At 41.7% G+C, this 16877-nt stretch overlaps 1 protein-coding gene across 1 annotated transcript in view; it reads left to right on the forward strand.

Annotated features, from left to right (window-relative positions):
- KIAA1109 (KIAA1109 ortholog) overlaps nucleotides 1-16877 on the forward strand; it is a 393986-nt gene that overhangs the window by 105008 nt on the left and 272101 nt on the right. The window contains 2 exon segments of the mRNA XM_040330387.1: nucleotides 9624-9703; nucleotides 14964-15114. Of these exon segments, the coding sequence (XP_040186321.1) occupies nucleotides 9624-9703; nucleotides 14964-15114 (231 nt within the window).

Raw genomic sequence — 16877 nt, forward strand, 5'->3', positions numbered from 1 at the left:
TCGCCATACTAATTGTGTGTAGACTTCTACAGCTCCCAAATAATCACATGACATTTTTTAGAATCTAGACTACATGATGCCAGTTATAAACAAATTCATAGCGCCAAAACACCAACCAAATCCAGTGGCACAACTGTGTCCATACTATACTAGTGCCACTGGCATAACCAAAGCAGTGATTATGGATGGATGAAACAACAGAACAAGTCAAGCAGACACATGGGGCCAGATTCAGGTAGAAGTGCGGCGGAGTAACGTATCGTAGATATGTTACACCGCCGCAAGTTTTCATCGCAAGTGCCTGATTCACAAAGCACTTGCGATGAAAACTATGCCGGCGGCCTCCGGCGTAAGCCCGCGTAATTTAAATGGGCGTGTGCAAAGTGACGTCATTTTTTCGAACGGCGACGCGCGTAGCGTAATTCCGTATTCCCGGACGGCTTACACAAGCGGCGTGAATTTTTAAATTTCGGCGCGGGAACGACGGCCATACTTTATACAGCAATACGATTGCTGTGTAAAGTTAAGGCACCAAAAACTACGACTAACTTTGCGACGGGAAACTAGACTAGCGGCGACGTAGCGAACGCGAAAATCCGACGTGGATCGCCGTAACTCCTAATTTGCATACCCGACGCTGGTTTACGACGCGAACTCCCCCCAGCGGCGGCCGCCGTACTGCATCCTAAGATCCCACAGTGTAAAACAATTACACCTGTCGGATCTTAGGGATATCTATGCGTAACTGGTTCTATGAATCAGTCACATAGATACTCTGAGAGATACGACGGAGTATCTGAGATCTCCGCTGTGAATCTGGCCCATGGTGTAGTATTCCATAAAGGATCTTCCAATCATTGCTGGCAGTTCATGGGATGTCCTGAACCACACGCAAGATTACAGAATTGTGTCGATAATGGTGTAGGCAACCGGCACCAGCAAAAATTCTGTAGTTTGGACAATCTTGATGATAATAGGCATATATTCACAAAGGTTGAACCTGTGTGTGGGTTTTACACAACAAACTGATGTGTCCAGCTAGTAGGTCCAAATACCACATGAAACCAGTCAGTAGAATCAAATGAATCCTTAAAACCCTTGTCATTTAACAACAGTGGTTTGTGTTGTTTGGGTTTATCTCTCAGCCACTGCTTTCATTAGAAAGTCTAATTCTCTTTTTTCATTTATGATGGTCCCTGACAAAGCATATCTACTAGGTCTGTGAGTGTATCTTGACTTTTTGGCATCAGGCAGCTGCTTCCCAGATTAAGCCCTGGTTCACACTGGGTACGATTTGGAACGATTTGAGATGCGATTTGACATGTCAAATCGCATCTCAAATCGGCGGCAATTGTCGGCAATGGCACTGTCCTAATCAGTGCGACGCCGTATCTGCGATTTCAAAAAGTAGTTCCTGTACATTAAATTGCGGCCGAAATCGCGGCAAAATCACAGCAGTGTGAACCTAGGCTTAAAAGCCTTTTGTCCACATGTTCTTTCTTTAAACTGCAGTAAGCCCCCAGTGTTCCTGTTTTGTTATATGAGCCTGGTAATGTTTTTTTTTTTTTTTACCGTTATCCATTTCTCAATTGGGCTACTTCTCAACATCCCAATCATCTATAAATACAGAATTTTGTCCTGTAATATAGGAGAAATAAAACCGTATATCTGTACTTTCTTGGAGTTGATTAACCACTTGTATACCAGTCTCTCTTGCCCTTTTAATTACCAAGCAATTTTTCAGTTTTTAGTCTTGTGATACTTTGACAGTTAGGCTGCTTTCACACTGTAGCCACCCAAGTGTTATCGGTAAAGCGCTGCTTATTTTAGCTGCTTTGGCGCCATTATTCGGTCGGTAGCGTGGTGCTTTTAACCCCTAAGAAGGGGTTAAAAATGGGGTTAAAAACTTCTGTGGCGGCGCTACTCAATCGGTTTTCACCTGCTTTAGAAGCACTGCCCATTCATTCCAATGGGCAGGGGCGGCCTGGGAGCACTGTATACAGTGTTCCTAAACCACCCCATAAGATGCTGCTTGCAGGACTTTTTCTAACGTCCTGCAAGTGCTCCGCCCCAGTGTGAAAGCACTCGGGCTCCCACACTGGGGTGGCAGGGGAGACCGTTTTCAGGCGCTTTACAGGTGCTATTTATTGCGCTAAAACGCCTAAAAACTGCCCCAGTGTGAAAGGGGTCTAACTTTGTCATGTTTTCGGGGAGAGATAGAGCTTTCTACAGTAAAACCCCAAAAATTTCAAAACAGCACACACATCCCCTGAATTACCCCTTTTTGGAATGTAAATTACACTGGTTAGCCATAACATTATGACCACTGACAGCAAAAATTAATAACATTGATTAACTTGTTACAATGGCATCTGAAAGCGGGTGGTATTTATTAGACAGCCAGTCAACATGTTGTCTCTGAAGTTGATGTGTTAAAAGCAGGAACAATGGGTAAGAGTAAGGATCGTGTGACTTTGACAAGGGCCAAATTGTAATGGCTAGATGACTGGATCAGAGACTCTACAAAGCTGCAGCTCTTTTGGAATGTTCCAGGTCTGCAGTGGTCAGGACCTACCAAAAGTGGTCCAAGGAAGGAAAACCACTGACAAGGTCATAGGTGGACAAGTGTCATTGATGCACATGGGGGGCGAAGGCTGGATCATGCAGATTCAATAGAAAAATAACTGAAATTGCTGAAAAAGTTAAAGCGGGAGTTCACCCATTTATTAAATTTTTTTTTTCTTCCCTTAGAATCCTGCTCGTTCGGTCTAGGGGAATCGGCTATTTGTATTAAAATATGATCCGTACTTACCCGTTTTCGAGCTGCATCTTCTTCCGTCGCTTCCGGGTATGGGTCTTCGGGAGCGGGCGTTCCTTCTTGATTGACAGTCTTCCGAGAGGCTTCCGACGGTCGCATCCATCGCGTCACTCGTAGCCGAAAGAAGCCGTATAGGCTCTATACTGCGCCTGCGCACCGACGTTCGGCTTCTTTCGGAAAATCGTGACGCGATGGATGCGACCGTCGGAAGCCTCTCGGAAGACTGTCAATCAAGAAGGAACGCCCATTCCCGCAGCCCATACCCGGAAGCGACGGAGAGGATGCATCTCGTAAACGGGTAAGTACTGCACATATTTTAAAACAAATAGCCGATTCCCCTAGAGAAAACGAGCAGGAATCTAAGGGGAAAAAGTGCCCTCTAAGGGTGAACCCCCGCTTTAATGCTGGTTCCAATATAAAGGTGTCGGAACATACAGTGCATGGCAGTTTGTTGCAGATGAGGCTGTCTAGCCCCCAACTAGCCAGGGTGCCCTTGCTGACCTGTGCCAACAGCACCTTCAATGGGCATGTGAGCATCAAAATATAAATGTAGTAACTCCACGCCAAAGGTGTAATAAAATAATTATACAGCTGCTGTCACTATTCTCTCTGTGGAGTGTGCATGTGAGCATCAGAACTGGACCACAGAGCAATAGAAGAAGGTGGCCTAGCCTGATGAATCGTTTTCTTTTACATCATGTAGATGGCCAGGTGTTTGTGTGTGTGTGTTGCTAACGTGGGGAAGAGATGGCCAAGATGCACTATGGGAAAAGGGCAAGCTGACGAGGCAGTGGTCTGCTGCTGATGGCTTGGTGCCAGATACCACAATACACCTTCAGAGGTCTGATTGAATCCATGCCTAGACGGGTTAGGGCTGTTTTGACAGCAAAAGTGGGACTTGCTTAATATCCGGTCATAGTGGTGTGACTGATTGGTCTATACTGGTGACATAACACAACTTATGTTTTTAGGTAAAACATGCCTCACTAGGTTTATAATAAGTGGGCAGTAAATTATTATAGAATAATTTGACTGCAAACTTGGTGCACCTGACTATGCCCTCTACACCTATTGTTGCTGTGTTTGCATTTTGTGTTTCTTGTGCAAATATTAGCTTTCCTGGTTGCCTTTCCTGTTTAAACCTTACTACACTGTTCAAAACAAATTCAAAATAATTGTTCATAATTATCATGTAAATATGTATTTTTTTCTAGTCCTCATGCTATGACAGGGCAAAAGGTATAAGATAATAAACCCCAAACTGCTTTAAGTACAGGTAGAAATGGCACTTATAAGGAGTATTGCATACAAACAACTGTTATGATTTGTATGGGATGTTTACTAGGCTTGGTAGAAAAAATACTTTTGTAGAGGTAGAATTTTTCAGCCTGCGCTTTTTGCGTTCTTTTAAAAACGTCCTTTTATAGTTATGTGCAAAAATTGAAGAATGAATCTCTGATCTTTGTGCATAGTAAATTCTTTTTTTTTCGTTCTTGCACTCTTGAGACAGACATACCTTTACATAATTTGGTTTCCTACCCTGCTTATAATAATGTAAGTGGTTAGAGGTCGACCGATATGGGTTTTTCTTTGGCCGATGCTGATATTTAGAAATCGCGGCGGCCGATAGCCGATTTGTGATGCCGATTTTTTTTTTTTTGGCCCGATTTTTCAGGCGCTTTTGGGCTAAACAATAAAGTTAGCCCATATTTTGTTTTTCATCCAAAAATTTTCATTACCTGTTTTTGTGTATTACATTTTATTTATTTATTTATATATATATATATATATATATATATATATATATATATATATATATATATATATATATATATATACATACATACATACATACATACATACATACATACATACATACACACACACAAAAACAGGTAATGAAAATTTTTGGACGAAAAAAAATATATGGGCTAACTTTACTGTTTAGTTATTTTTTTTTATTTGTTAAAGCATATTTTTTCCAAAAAAAAATGTGTTTGAAAGACCGCTGCGCAAATACCGTGTAACATTAAATATTGCAGCAATCGCTATTTTATTTCCTAGGGTCTCTGCTAAAAAAATATATATGTTTGGGGGTTCCAAGTGATTTTCTAGCAGAAAATACAGGATTTTTACTTGTAAGCAACAGGTGTCAGAAAAGATTTAGCCTTTAAATGGTTAAACTGAGAACTCTCCTACACGGAGTTCAGTTCATTGATAAGTAGCAACATTGTATATCTTTTCTCAAAACTTGGCAAGCTGCCCAGAAGAGAGAAGTCTTCTATGGGTAAATTCAGGCAACTTACATTGACTTCTATTACAGAAGCTTTTTGCAAGTCGCGCTGCTGAAGTTTAAATCAGCTTTTTTACAGCACAAATCGGCCGATGCCGATTAATTAAAAAACGCCAAATATCGGCCGATATATCGGCCAGCCGTTATATCGGCCAGCCGTTATATCGGTCGACCTCTATAAGTGGTATCAATGGCAGTGGTTTGTCTGTGTTAAAAAGTTAATGGTAATGTGATATCACATATGCAGCTTCTTTAGTCGTGCACACAAAATTATGAAATATATAGGTTATAAACAATTTTTGGTCTGGAATTTAAGCTATTATCATTTGGGTCTATTTAATTTTGTAAAAGGCTGTTTTCCCTTAGCACTTAAGTACTCAGGAAAAGACCAAACAAGCATGATAAATAAAGCTAAAAAATTAAGGGCATTTGAAAGTAGAGGAAATGTTTTCAAACTAGGACCCAGGAGGTGAGATAGCTTGGAAAATTTCTTTCAATGTGAATTTAATCACAGCCGTGTGATAGTGAAAACAATCAGGAACATTTTTCTTGTAAGATTACATCAACCTTTTCCTCTCACGTCTCAATATCCTATTACCAGTGGCTTATCTGGCAATTTATATAAGAGAGCAGTTGCAATTGTGGGCATCATCAAGCTTCTACAAGATTTTTTCTTTAAAGCCCATCTGTAGATTCCACAAAAAACATTGTTTGATTCAAAGTGCTGAAAATACTCATCTTCCGAAGTTTTATTTTTTTGAGGGGCTTGCAAACCATTTCCAGCTGCAGTGCTAAACTCCATTGCCAGGCTGGAGGCTGCAGAACAGACGGCTGCTCTCTTCCTTGAATCAGTGGTCTCTCTGCAGCCGCCCAGTATGCCTCCAACTCAGAGCTACAGTGCTTCAGTCAGCCTAGTTCATACCGTCGTCTGGTTTCCTAGCTCTGACTCAGCGAGGAGGCATGTTGGCCCGTTGGAGAGAGTCGACTACTTCCACACAGAACAACGGTTCTCCGTGCAGCCTCATGCTTGGCCATAGACTTTTGTACTACTGCTGGAAATGTTTTTTTTTTTTTAAGTAGGATTTTGCAGAATGAGCATTTTTAGCACACTGCATTTCTATTTTTTTTGTTCATGGATGCTACAGTTGGGCTTTAAAAATACCTTTACTTTCCATATGTACAGTGCCTTGAAAATATATCCACACCCCTTGAAATTTTCCACATTTTGTCATGTTACAACCAAAAACGTAAATTTATTTTATTGGGATTTTATGTGATAGACCAACACAAAGTGTCACATAATTGTAAAGTGAAAGGAAAATTATAAATATCTGAAAAGTGTGGCATACATTTGTATTCAGCCCCCCTTTACTCTCATACCCCTAACCAAAATCTAGTGAAACCAATTGTCTTCCTAAGTCCCCTAATTAGTAAATCTCAGTATAAATACAGCTGTTCTGTGAAGCCCTCAGAGGTTTGTTAGAGAACCAAACAGCATCATGAAGGCCAAGGAACACAGCAGATGGGTCAGGGATAAAGTTGTGGAGAAGTTTAAAGCAGGTTTATGTTATAAGAAAATATCCCACGCTTTGAACATCTCACAAAGCACTGTTTAATCCATCATCCGAAAATGGAAAGAGTATGGCACAACTGCAAATCTACCAAGACATGGCCGTCCACCTTAACCAGCAGTAGGCAACCTGGGGTCCTCCATCTGTTGCAGAACTACAAGTCTCTCATGCCTCTGGGAGTAATTGTAACTGCCAGCCTTGCAATGCCTCATGGGAAATGTAGTTAACAGCTGGAGGGCCCCAGGTTGTCTTCTCCTGACCTAAACTGACAGACCGGGCAAGGAGAGCATTAATCAGAGAAGCAGCCAAGAGGCCCATGGTAACTCTGGAGAAGCTGCAGAGATTCACAGCTCAGGTGGGAGAATCTGTCCACAGGACAACTATTAGTCTTGCACTCCACAAATCTCTCCTTTATGGAAGAGTGGCAAGAAGAAATCCATTGTTGAAAGAAAGCCATAAGAAGTTCCGTTTGCAGTTTGCGAGAAGCCATGTGGGGGGACACAGAAAACATGTGGAAGAAGGTGCTCTGGTCAGGTGAGACCTAAATCAAACTTTTTGGCCTAAAAGAAAAACGCTATGTGTGGTGAAAAACTAACACTGCACATCACCCTCAACACACCATCTCCTCTGAGAAACGTGGTGGTGGCAGCATCATGTTGTGGGGATGCTTTTCTTCAGCAGGAAGAGTGAATCTGGTGAGAGTTGATAGGAAGATGGATGGAGCCAAATACAGGGCAATTTTAAAAGAAATCCTGTTAGTCTGCAAAAGACTTGAGACTGGGGCAGAGTTTCACCTTGCAGCAGGACAACGACCCTAAACATGCAGCCAGAGCTACAATGGAATGGTTTAGATCAAAGCATATTCATGTGTTAGAATGGCCCAGTCAAAGTCCAGACCTAAATTCAATTGAGTATCTGTGGCAAGTAGTGATGCACCGATATCGGTGCCGATACCAGGCATTTGAGCGAGTATCTGTACTTGCCCAATTGCTCCTGACACTGAAACTGATACTTTGCGGTGCAATATGCGGCAATAAAATATTGTGTGTATAGTGTGTGTATAGAAGCACTATCTAGTGGGCAGTTTAAAACTCACAAAGTTCAGCAGAGAGAGTGCTATTCCAGTAAGTAGGTAGAGACAGAGTAGACGTTTAAAGTAGCAATCATTTATTGAAAAACTGGAGCTCCTGGGGGTGGGTAGTGAGCCGAATGGATGGCGGAATGATGAACATCCTCGTTGGTTGCCCACACAGTACGGTCTCCATAGTGGAGCACTTCCGCCCACTCCTAGCGCTTTCCCTCAGCCGGCAGCAATGAGCCCCGACCGCAGCTGTCATTTCCAGGTTCGCCGGCCTTTGCCGACTCTGTCCATTGATCTGGCATCCATTGGGCTCACCGCCTGCCCCCAGGAGCTCCAGGGTTAGAGGCAGCCATTCATTCCACCAGGCTCAGCAGAATAAAATACGGTCTGCGTGAGTCACAGTGCCTCACTGGCACACTACCATCTCCCTGCATGGGCTTGTGATCTATTTACCTAATGTCATCAGTCTGTTCAGTTTTCCAATAAATTATTTTTACTTTGAACTTATAATCTATCTCTACCCACTTACTGGAACAGCGGTTGTGAGTTTTAAACTGCTCACTAGATGGCGCTTCTATATACACACACGGAAATCACATGCGATTCTTTGCAGTGTGATTTGCTATTAAAAAAAATTCTGTTGACGCAGATCACACCGCAAAGTATCGGTACTCGGTATCAGCGAGTACTTGACCAAAATTATCGGGACTCGTACTTGCTAATAAGAAAAATGGCATCGGCGCAACCGTAGTGGCAAGACTTGAAAATTGCTGTTCAGACGCTCTCCATCCAATCTGATAGAGCTTGAGTTCTTTTTCAAAAAAGAATAGATAAAAATTAGGCAGCAATTTCACTTTCTAAATGAGCAAAACTGGTAGAGACATACCCAAAAAAGACTTGCAGCTGTAATTGCAGTGAAAGGTGGTTCTACAAAGTATTGACCCAGGGGGAGGAATACAAATGCACGCCACACTTTTCACATCTTTTTTTGTAAAAAAAATTGAAAACCATTTTCTTTCCACTTCACAATTATGTGCCACGTTGTGTTGGTCTATTACATAGCATACCAATAAAATACATTCATTTTTTTTTGGTGTAACATGACAAAATTTGGAAAATTTCAAGGGGTGTGAATACTTTTTCAAGGCACTGTAACACGAGCTCTTGTATCCTCTCAGTGGACATGTTTTTTGCAAATACAGGAGGGAGGGTCAGCAGCCAGATATTGTGTCAACATATGGAATAGTTTCAATCTCTGGAAATATCCTTCATAGACGATTCCTGTTTTTTTGCTAAATCAGCTAGCTGGTGTTGTCTGCAGTAGTCAGATATGAGGGTTGACAACCAACCTGGCCAAAATCAACCAGGTCAGACTACAACCAGCTTTTGTGAATATGGGTTATAAAATGAAGGAAAATTGTTATTTTCAGGGCTATATAATGGGACACGTATATCTCATTTGGGTTGTAGACTACCGAATATGAATCTTCTTTTCCATCCCTATGCATTTAGTAAATGATCACAGCAGAGCCTAGACTCCAGGATGAAGCATTAGTGAAGACAGCAGACACATTACTTTTTCTATTGGAAGGTCCCTCAATAGTTTCTTTCCACATTAAAGCTGAATCAGTGCTGTCTTTTTAAAATTATGGACAACACAGGAAGACTAAAATGGAAGGATCCCCATTTGTTATATTTATTTTTAGTCTTAATGTGAATGCTACTAACTAGAGATGTTATTCACCTTGGCTTAAACCTGCTTCTGTTTGACAGTCTTATAGTTACTTTATATGGTGCAAATATTCTTTTCATTATCCCTGGAAAAAATCTGATGTTCATTTTGTTGTTTTCTATTCTAAGGCCTCCAAGACTCATGGGAGAAGGATTTGTGGTCATGCAGTCTAATGATGTTGACATCTACTACTACATGGATGAGCCAGGTAATCTGAAGCTAGAGGATAGAAATAGCTAGCTGATACAAGTAATTGGCTCCACAGTTAATTCATTTCAAGGTTGGATGTAATGTTCCAGTTTCTCTATCTTGCCTGATATGTTCCACTGATGTCTGTGATGAGCATCATCTTGACAGTTGTGACCCTTGAGCTCTGTTTAGAGTTTGTTCCACTTAACCTATGACGGGCTTGTGAAGTTTGCTGCTATCTTTTTCTGGTTCTGGATTGCTTTAATGTTGTGTTTTTCCTCTATTAATTAAACATTTCTTGTGGCGTGATATTGTATTTTTCCAGTAACTATATTATTGGTGATATTTTAGTTTACTCAAAAACGTAAACCTGGTCTTTTTTATTCTGCAAGGACTAGCACTGCCTCTGATTTGCACAAAGATATTAGTTTGAATAGCCTGCTCTAAAAAAAAAGCATACAAAATGCAGGCTGTGTCTCTGGCGCCCCCTGAACTTCCAGAGCAACCCACTCTCCGTTAAACGTCACTCTTCTTGAGGAGTTGTGCTCTTGACCTACCCCCTAAAGCTCTCCAGTCTCCCTGCTATCAAGCATTTCCTGAAGAATGAGCTTGGGGTCAGGCTCATTACGTCGGCATCATTTTGTGAGTGTTTCTTTTTTCCTCCTACTTAGGCCCTTTTCACACTTGCGGACCGTCTGTCCATTTTTCACCCATCCGTTGATGGGTGAAAAAGGGTTATCAATGCATCTCTATGGAAAAACTGATGTAAACGAATGATCATCTGTTTGCTTTAGCTTCCGTCAACATACGTTTTTTAGAATGGAACAAAACCTTCTTTTTGCATGAAAAAATGGCTCTGGGACTCAAGTAAATAAGGAAAAATGGATGAAAAATTGATGTAGACTTCATCTGTTTTTACTTTGAAAAAAATTAGCTGAAACGAACGGTTCGCACGTGTGACAGGGGCCTTACTTGCATTGACTGTATTGAAAAAGTCAGCCTGGGTATACCCCTCCTCCTAGCTCCCTTTCTTAGCAGTGTGCACACACAAATAATGGCAACACTGCTATGAGAGGTGAGGCCTTATTTCCACATTGGCACACTTCTTTATGGAGCTTTTCTTATGTTATAATACTTTTTGTATGTTTTTGTATAGAAAACCTTTCTCAAACTAATGAATTTCTAACAGTGAATGTTGTTATTAGAGAAAATGACATTCATTCCAAAATCGAATGTTAACAGCAAGCAAATTTTCAAAGTACTTTCAAATAACATTTGTTATGTTATCGAATGTACTGATGAACATTTTGAGTGTTTGTTTAAAAATCAACAAGTGTATGGCCAGCTTAAGTGGAAAAACATTTTTCTGAAGTGTCTTTTTAACATTCCAATTTTGTATTAATATTTACATTTATCCCTTTTCCGTTCCTTTTGTGTGAAGTCATATGGCTTGTGTTACATGCTTTTCATCTGTCTTCTGGTGCTATAAGGTCTGCACATTAAGTATCATATGGGGCATTTTTTGTTCTTCGCTACTATTTTGACGCATCGAAGTTACCACTAATATACATGTAAATGTTAAACCAAGCCTCGCTATCACGCTGCACCTCTAAGCGGAACATGAAAACCAGGCCTCGTCCAGAACTAGGTGTAGACGAAGAGGGAAGGAGGAGTTCAACAGAACGAAAACCTCCCTCTCGCTGTCTCATTAGTAAACACAAGCATCATCTCTCTATAGTAACCGAAGCGGCATATGAGGTGCATCAGAAACTCAAGCAGATCTAAAACTAGCCCCAAAAAAAGGGGAGGCATTTCTAATCAATTCAGATTAAAAGAACAGGCCTCAGGTCTCAATAGGTATTGTGAGCGAAGACAGAAGGCTCCAGAAACACATTAAGAGAAAATAAAATAAATACAAATTATCCAGATATGTAATTCTCCTTTTCCTTCGACACTTAAAAGGACAAAAAGAGATATTATATTTATGTCCTCATCAACGTCTCCGCTGATAAAAAAATAAAAAATAAATATAAAAATATTTAATTTGAAAAAAAAAAAAAAAAAAAATTCCTTTGTATGCGTATATATTTAAAAAATATTATTAAAAAGAGGGACAAATATATATATATATATATATATATATATATATATATATATATATATATATATATAATCTCTTAAAGGGCCAAACCATTCAAAGATCTGGCTAAGTGACAAATCTGGCTATATATCAAAGGCCAGATTAGAAAGTAGATAAGATATATATATATAATAGAATTATTCGAAAGCCTCTGATACTACACACAAGGCCAACTTAGACCCAACATCTGTTGTACAAGGTGTAATCCACAAGCAATACCCATACCTCATGAGTTATCGATAAAGGCATTAATTTCAATGTCCACATTGAGACCTAACAGTTTTAGACATTTAACCCTATATATCCAACTCATTTTGAGTTTGGAAATTGCTCTTCTCTTAAACTCAAATGTCACTGGAGAGGAGTGTCTATCTATTGCTAGAAAGGAAGTGCCCGTAGGGTCTCTATTGTGTACCTCCCTATAGTGTTTAGATATGGAGTGTTCCTTGAAACCTCTTCTGATGTTCCATATATGTTAGTTTAACCTCACTTGTAGAGGTCTAATGGTTCGTCCAATATATTGGAGCCCACATGGACAGGTAAGAAGATAAACTACATGAGTAGTGGAGCATGTAATGAAGGTTTTGATATCAAAAGACTGTGAGGTACTATTAGACACAAAGTTAGTGGTTTTACGATCTCTAATCTTGTTAATAGTACAGACCGCACACTTCTTGCATTTGTGGTATCCTACCAGATTTTGGAAAAACATGGGTTTATTATTAGGAGGATCACAGGCACTTGGTGCCAAAGTATCTTTTAAAGAAGGTACACCCCTGAGAATACCACCTGTGTTTTTTCTGGAAGAATAGGGCCCAGAATGGCATTATCTCTAATTAGGTGCCAGTGTTTCCGTACTGATTTTTTTATTAAAAAAATGCTGGTCAGAGAAGCCAGTGACAAAAGGCCAAACATACTCATTTTGTGCCCCAACATTCTTTGGCTTATCGGCCAAAAGTACGCTTCTGTCTAGATGTTCTACCTCAGAAACTTTAATTTCCAAATCTCTAATGGGGTATCCTTTCTCCAAAAATCTGTTGGTCATAACCTTAGCCTGTTCTTTAAAGTTATCGACCTTAGTACAGTTACGACGCAGGCATACATATTGACTTTTAGGTACTGAATCTAACCACTGATGATAGTGGCAGCTGTCTCGAGGGATAAAAGCGTTTCGGTCAGTAGACTTAAAATACGTAGATGTTAAAAAATTTCCCTCCTCTATTCGTATCTGTAAGTCTAAAAAGTGAATAGAATGCTGATCAGCTTCATACTTGAAACATATTCCCCTATCGTTGTTATTTAGGGATTCCTTAAAAAGATCAAGTGAATCTTTAGCTCCCCTCCAAAGGAGGAGGACGTCGTCTATGTAGCGGACATTTGTTTTTCCATCAGTGTTCCTAGCAGAGTTGTCCCGGCAGAGTTTTCCCCATCAGTGTCCCCAGCAGAATTTTTTCCATTATCAGTGTCCCCAGCAGAATTTTTTCCATTATCAGTGTCCCCAGCAGAATTTTTCCATTATCCGTGTCCCCAGCAGAATTTTTCCATTATCCGTGTCCCCAGCAGAGTTTTCTCAATCAGTGTCCCCAGCAGAGTTTTCTCCATCAGTGTCCCCAGCAGAGTTTTCTCCATCAGTGTCCCCAGCAGAGTTTTCTCCATCAGTGTCCCCAGCAGAGTTTTCTCCATCAGTGTCCCCGTCAGAGTTTTCTCCATCAGTGTCCCCGTCAGAGTTTTCTCCATCAGTGTCCCCAGCAGAATTTTTTCCATTTCAGTGTCCCCAGCAGATTTTTTTCCATTATCAGTGTCCCCAGCAGATTTTTTTCCATTATCAGTGTCCCCAGCATAGTTTTCTCCATCAATGTCCCAGCAGAGTTTTCTCCATCAGTGTCCCCAGTCTCCCTCCCCCTTCCTCCCTCTCCCTCCCCCTTCCTCCCTCTCCCTCCCTCCCTCCCTCTCCCTCCCTCCCCCTCCCTCCCTATCCCTCCCTCCCTATCTATCCCCCCCTATCCCTCTCCCTCCCTCTCCCTATCCCTCCCTCTCCCTATCCCTCCCTCCCTCTTTCCCTCCCTCTCTTTCCCTCCCTCTCTTTCCCTCCCTCTCTTTCCCTCCCTCTCTTTCCCTCCCTCCCCCTTCCTCCTCCCCCTTCCTCCCTATCCCTCCCCCTCCCTCTCCCTCCCGCTCCCTCTCCCTCCCCCTCCCTCCCTCTCTCCCCCTCCCTCCCTCTCTCCCCCTCCCTCCCCCTCCCTATCTACCCCCCTCCCTCCCTATCTATCCCCCCCTATGCCTCTCCCTCCCCCTCCCTCTCCCTCCCCCTCTCTCCCTCCCTCCCTCCCTCCCTCCCCCTTTCTCCCTCCCTATCCCTCCCTTTCCCTCCCACCCTTTCCCTCCCTCCCTCCCTCCTCCCTCCCCCCCCTCTCTCTCTCTCTCTCTCTCCTCTCTCTCCTCTCTCCCCCCCTCCCCCCCCCATCTCTCTCTCCCCCCCCCCCATCTCTCTCTCTCTCTCTCTCTCTCTCTCTCCCCCCCATCTCTCTCTCCCCCCCCATCTCTCTCTCTCTCTCCCTCTCTCCCCCTCCCCTCTCTCCCCCCTCTCTCTTTTTCTCTCTCTCTCCCCCCCCCCCTCTCTCTCTCTCTCTCTCTCTCTCCCCCCCCCTCTCTTCCTCTCTCTCTCTCTCCCCCCTCCTCTGTTCCTCTCTCTCTCTCTCTCTCTCTCTCTCTCTCCCCCCTCCTCCCTCTCTTTCTCTCTCTCTCTCTCTCTCCCCCCCTCCTCTCTCCTTTCTCTCTCTCTCTCTCTCTCACCTCTCTCTCTCTCTCTCTCTCTCTCTCTCTCTCTCTCTCTCTCCCCCTCTCCTCTCTCTCTCTCTCTCTCTCTCTCTCCTCCCCCTCTCTTCCTCTCTCTCTCTCCCTCTCCCCTCCCTCCTTCTCTCTCTCCCCCTCTCTCTCTCTCTCCTCCCTCTCTCTCTCCCTGAATTCTTGGTACACTCATCCTGGGGTGTCAGAGGGGCTAAAGAACAGAGGACCCAACTTAACCATTGTGCCACATATGGATGTACAAAACATTTTGTTTTCTTGCTTCATGTATTTAATATAGTAATAGATTTTTTAAGGTACAATCTGATCATGTATCATTTTGTTTGATTTAAAGGACTTGTCCCAGAAGACACTGTAGAAAATGTTGAAGAGGAAAGCAATTCGGAAGATGCAAAGCTGCAAGATTTGCCACCTTGCTGGGGTTTAGATATTGTCTGTGGAAAAGGAACAGATTTTAACTATGGCCCATGGGCGGATAGGCAGAGGTATGCATGAATTCTGTTTTTACTCAACCAAAAAAAATCCTCAAAGACATGAATATTCCTGAAAGAGTATTAACATTTTAAAAAGAGCACTTCAAAACACTTTTCCTGTTTGAGAATTGTCTGTGTAACTGTGAACCCTGCTTCTCGGAATACAGTAATTTCCCATAAAATGTGATCTGAACCTCATCAGGTGATAACACACAAACAATTCAAATTTATTGTGTCTTTATTGAAAAGACCCCTTAAACATTCAAAGTGCTGGAGGAAAAAGTAAGTGAACTCTCTGCATTAAAGTTATTGTAAAGGTAAAGGCTTTTCACTTCAATGCATTCTCTGCACAAGTAAAAATGAAAAAGCCTTTCCATGTTAGCCTCCCCCTCAGCTGCCAACCTGCCTGGAATACTTACCTGAGCCAGATCTTCATGCAACAATGTGCTGCTCTTCTCTCCCCTCTCTCACAGGAGGCTTGGAAGCAGTGGGAGCTATTGGCTCTTTCTGCTGTAAATCAGCTCCTGAGAGCAGGGGGTGGGGCTGAGCCACACAATGTGTTTCAATAGACACACACAGTGTGACTCAGGATCAAGCTCAAATTAGTGCCCCCCATAGCAAGCAGCCTGCCATGGGGGCACTTGTGCGAGAGGAGGAGCCGCCAAGTTCTCCAAGGGGGTCCCCAGAAGAGGAGGATCAAGGCTGTTCTGTGCATCTGTACACAGCAGGTAAGCATAACATGTTTGTTATTTTAGGGGAAAAAAATCTTTATAATCACTTTAATAGCTGGTCAAACCTCTTTTGGCAGCAAATGCTTTCGGGAGCTCTGGATCAGACCTGCATAATGTTCATGAGGAATTTTTGACCATTCCTCCTTACAAAACTGCTTCAGCTCAGCCACATATGCAGGCTGTCTGGTGTAAACGGCTTTCTTGAGGTCATTCCAGAGCATCTCTATGAGGTTGAGGTCTGGGCTGTGACTGGGCCACTCCAAAAGGTAAATTATCTTTTTCTGAAGCCAGTCTGTGGTGGATATGTACGGAATGCAGTGCCAATAAACAGTTAACCTAAATATCTGGTGTTGACAAACCAATAAAATTACATATCACAATTCATCAAATACTGTACAAATAAATATAGACCACCATTCATCACTTCATATCTGTATGTGCGAAGATGCAAATAAATGAAAAAAAAAAAAAAACAAAAAAAAAAACAATTTAACCATTTCAGCCCCGGAAAGTTTTACCCTCATAATGACCAGGCCATTTTTTGTGATACGGCACTGCGTTATTTTAATTGACAATTGCACGTTCATGTGCTACGCTGTACCCAATAAAAATGTATGTCCTTTTCCCCCCACAAGTAGAGCTTTCTTTTGGTGGTATTTGATCACCTCTGTATTTGATCATGTATTTTTTGCCCTATAAACAAAAATAGAGAGAAATTTTGAAAAAAAAAATATATATATATGTATGTGTATGTATGTGTGTGTATATGTGTATATATATATATAATTTTGCTTTCTGCTATAAAACTCATCCAATAACATAAAAAAAAAAATAAACAAAATTCTTCTTAAATTTAGGCCAATATATATTCTACTACATATTTTTGGTAAAAAAAAAAAAATCCCAATAAGCGTATATTGATTGGTTTGCGCAAAAGTTATAGCATCTACAAACTATGGGATATATTTATGGCATTTTTATTTATTTATTTATTTATTTATTTTAATAGTAGTATCGCCGTTCTGCCTCTGTGGGGAGCTATCG

This window comes from Rana temporaria, chromosome 1 (assembly GCF_905171775.1).
Source record: "Rana temporaria chromosome 1, aRanTem1.1, whole genome shotgun sequence".
NCBI lineage: Eukaryota > Metazoa > Chordata > Amphibia > Anura > Ranidae > Rana > Rana temporaria.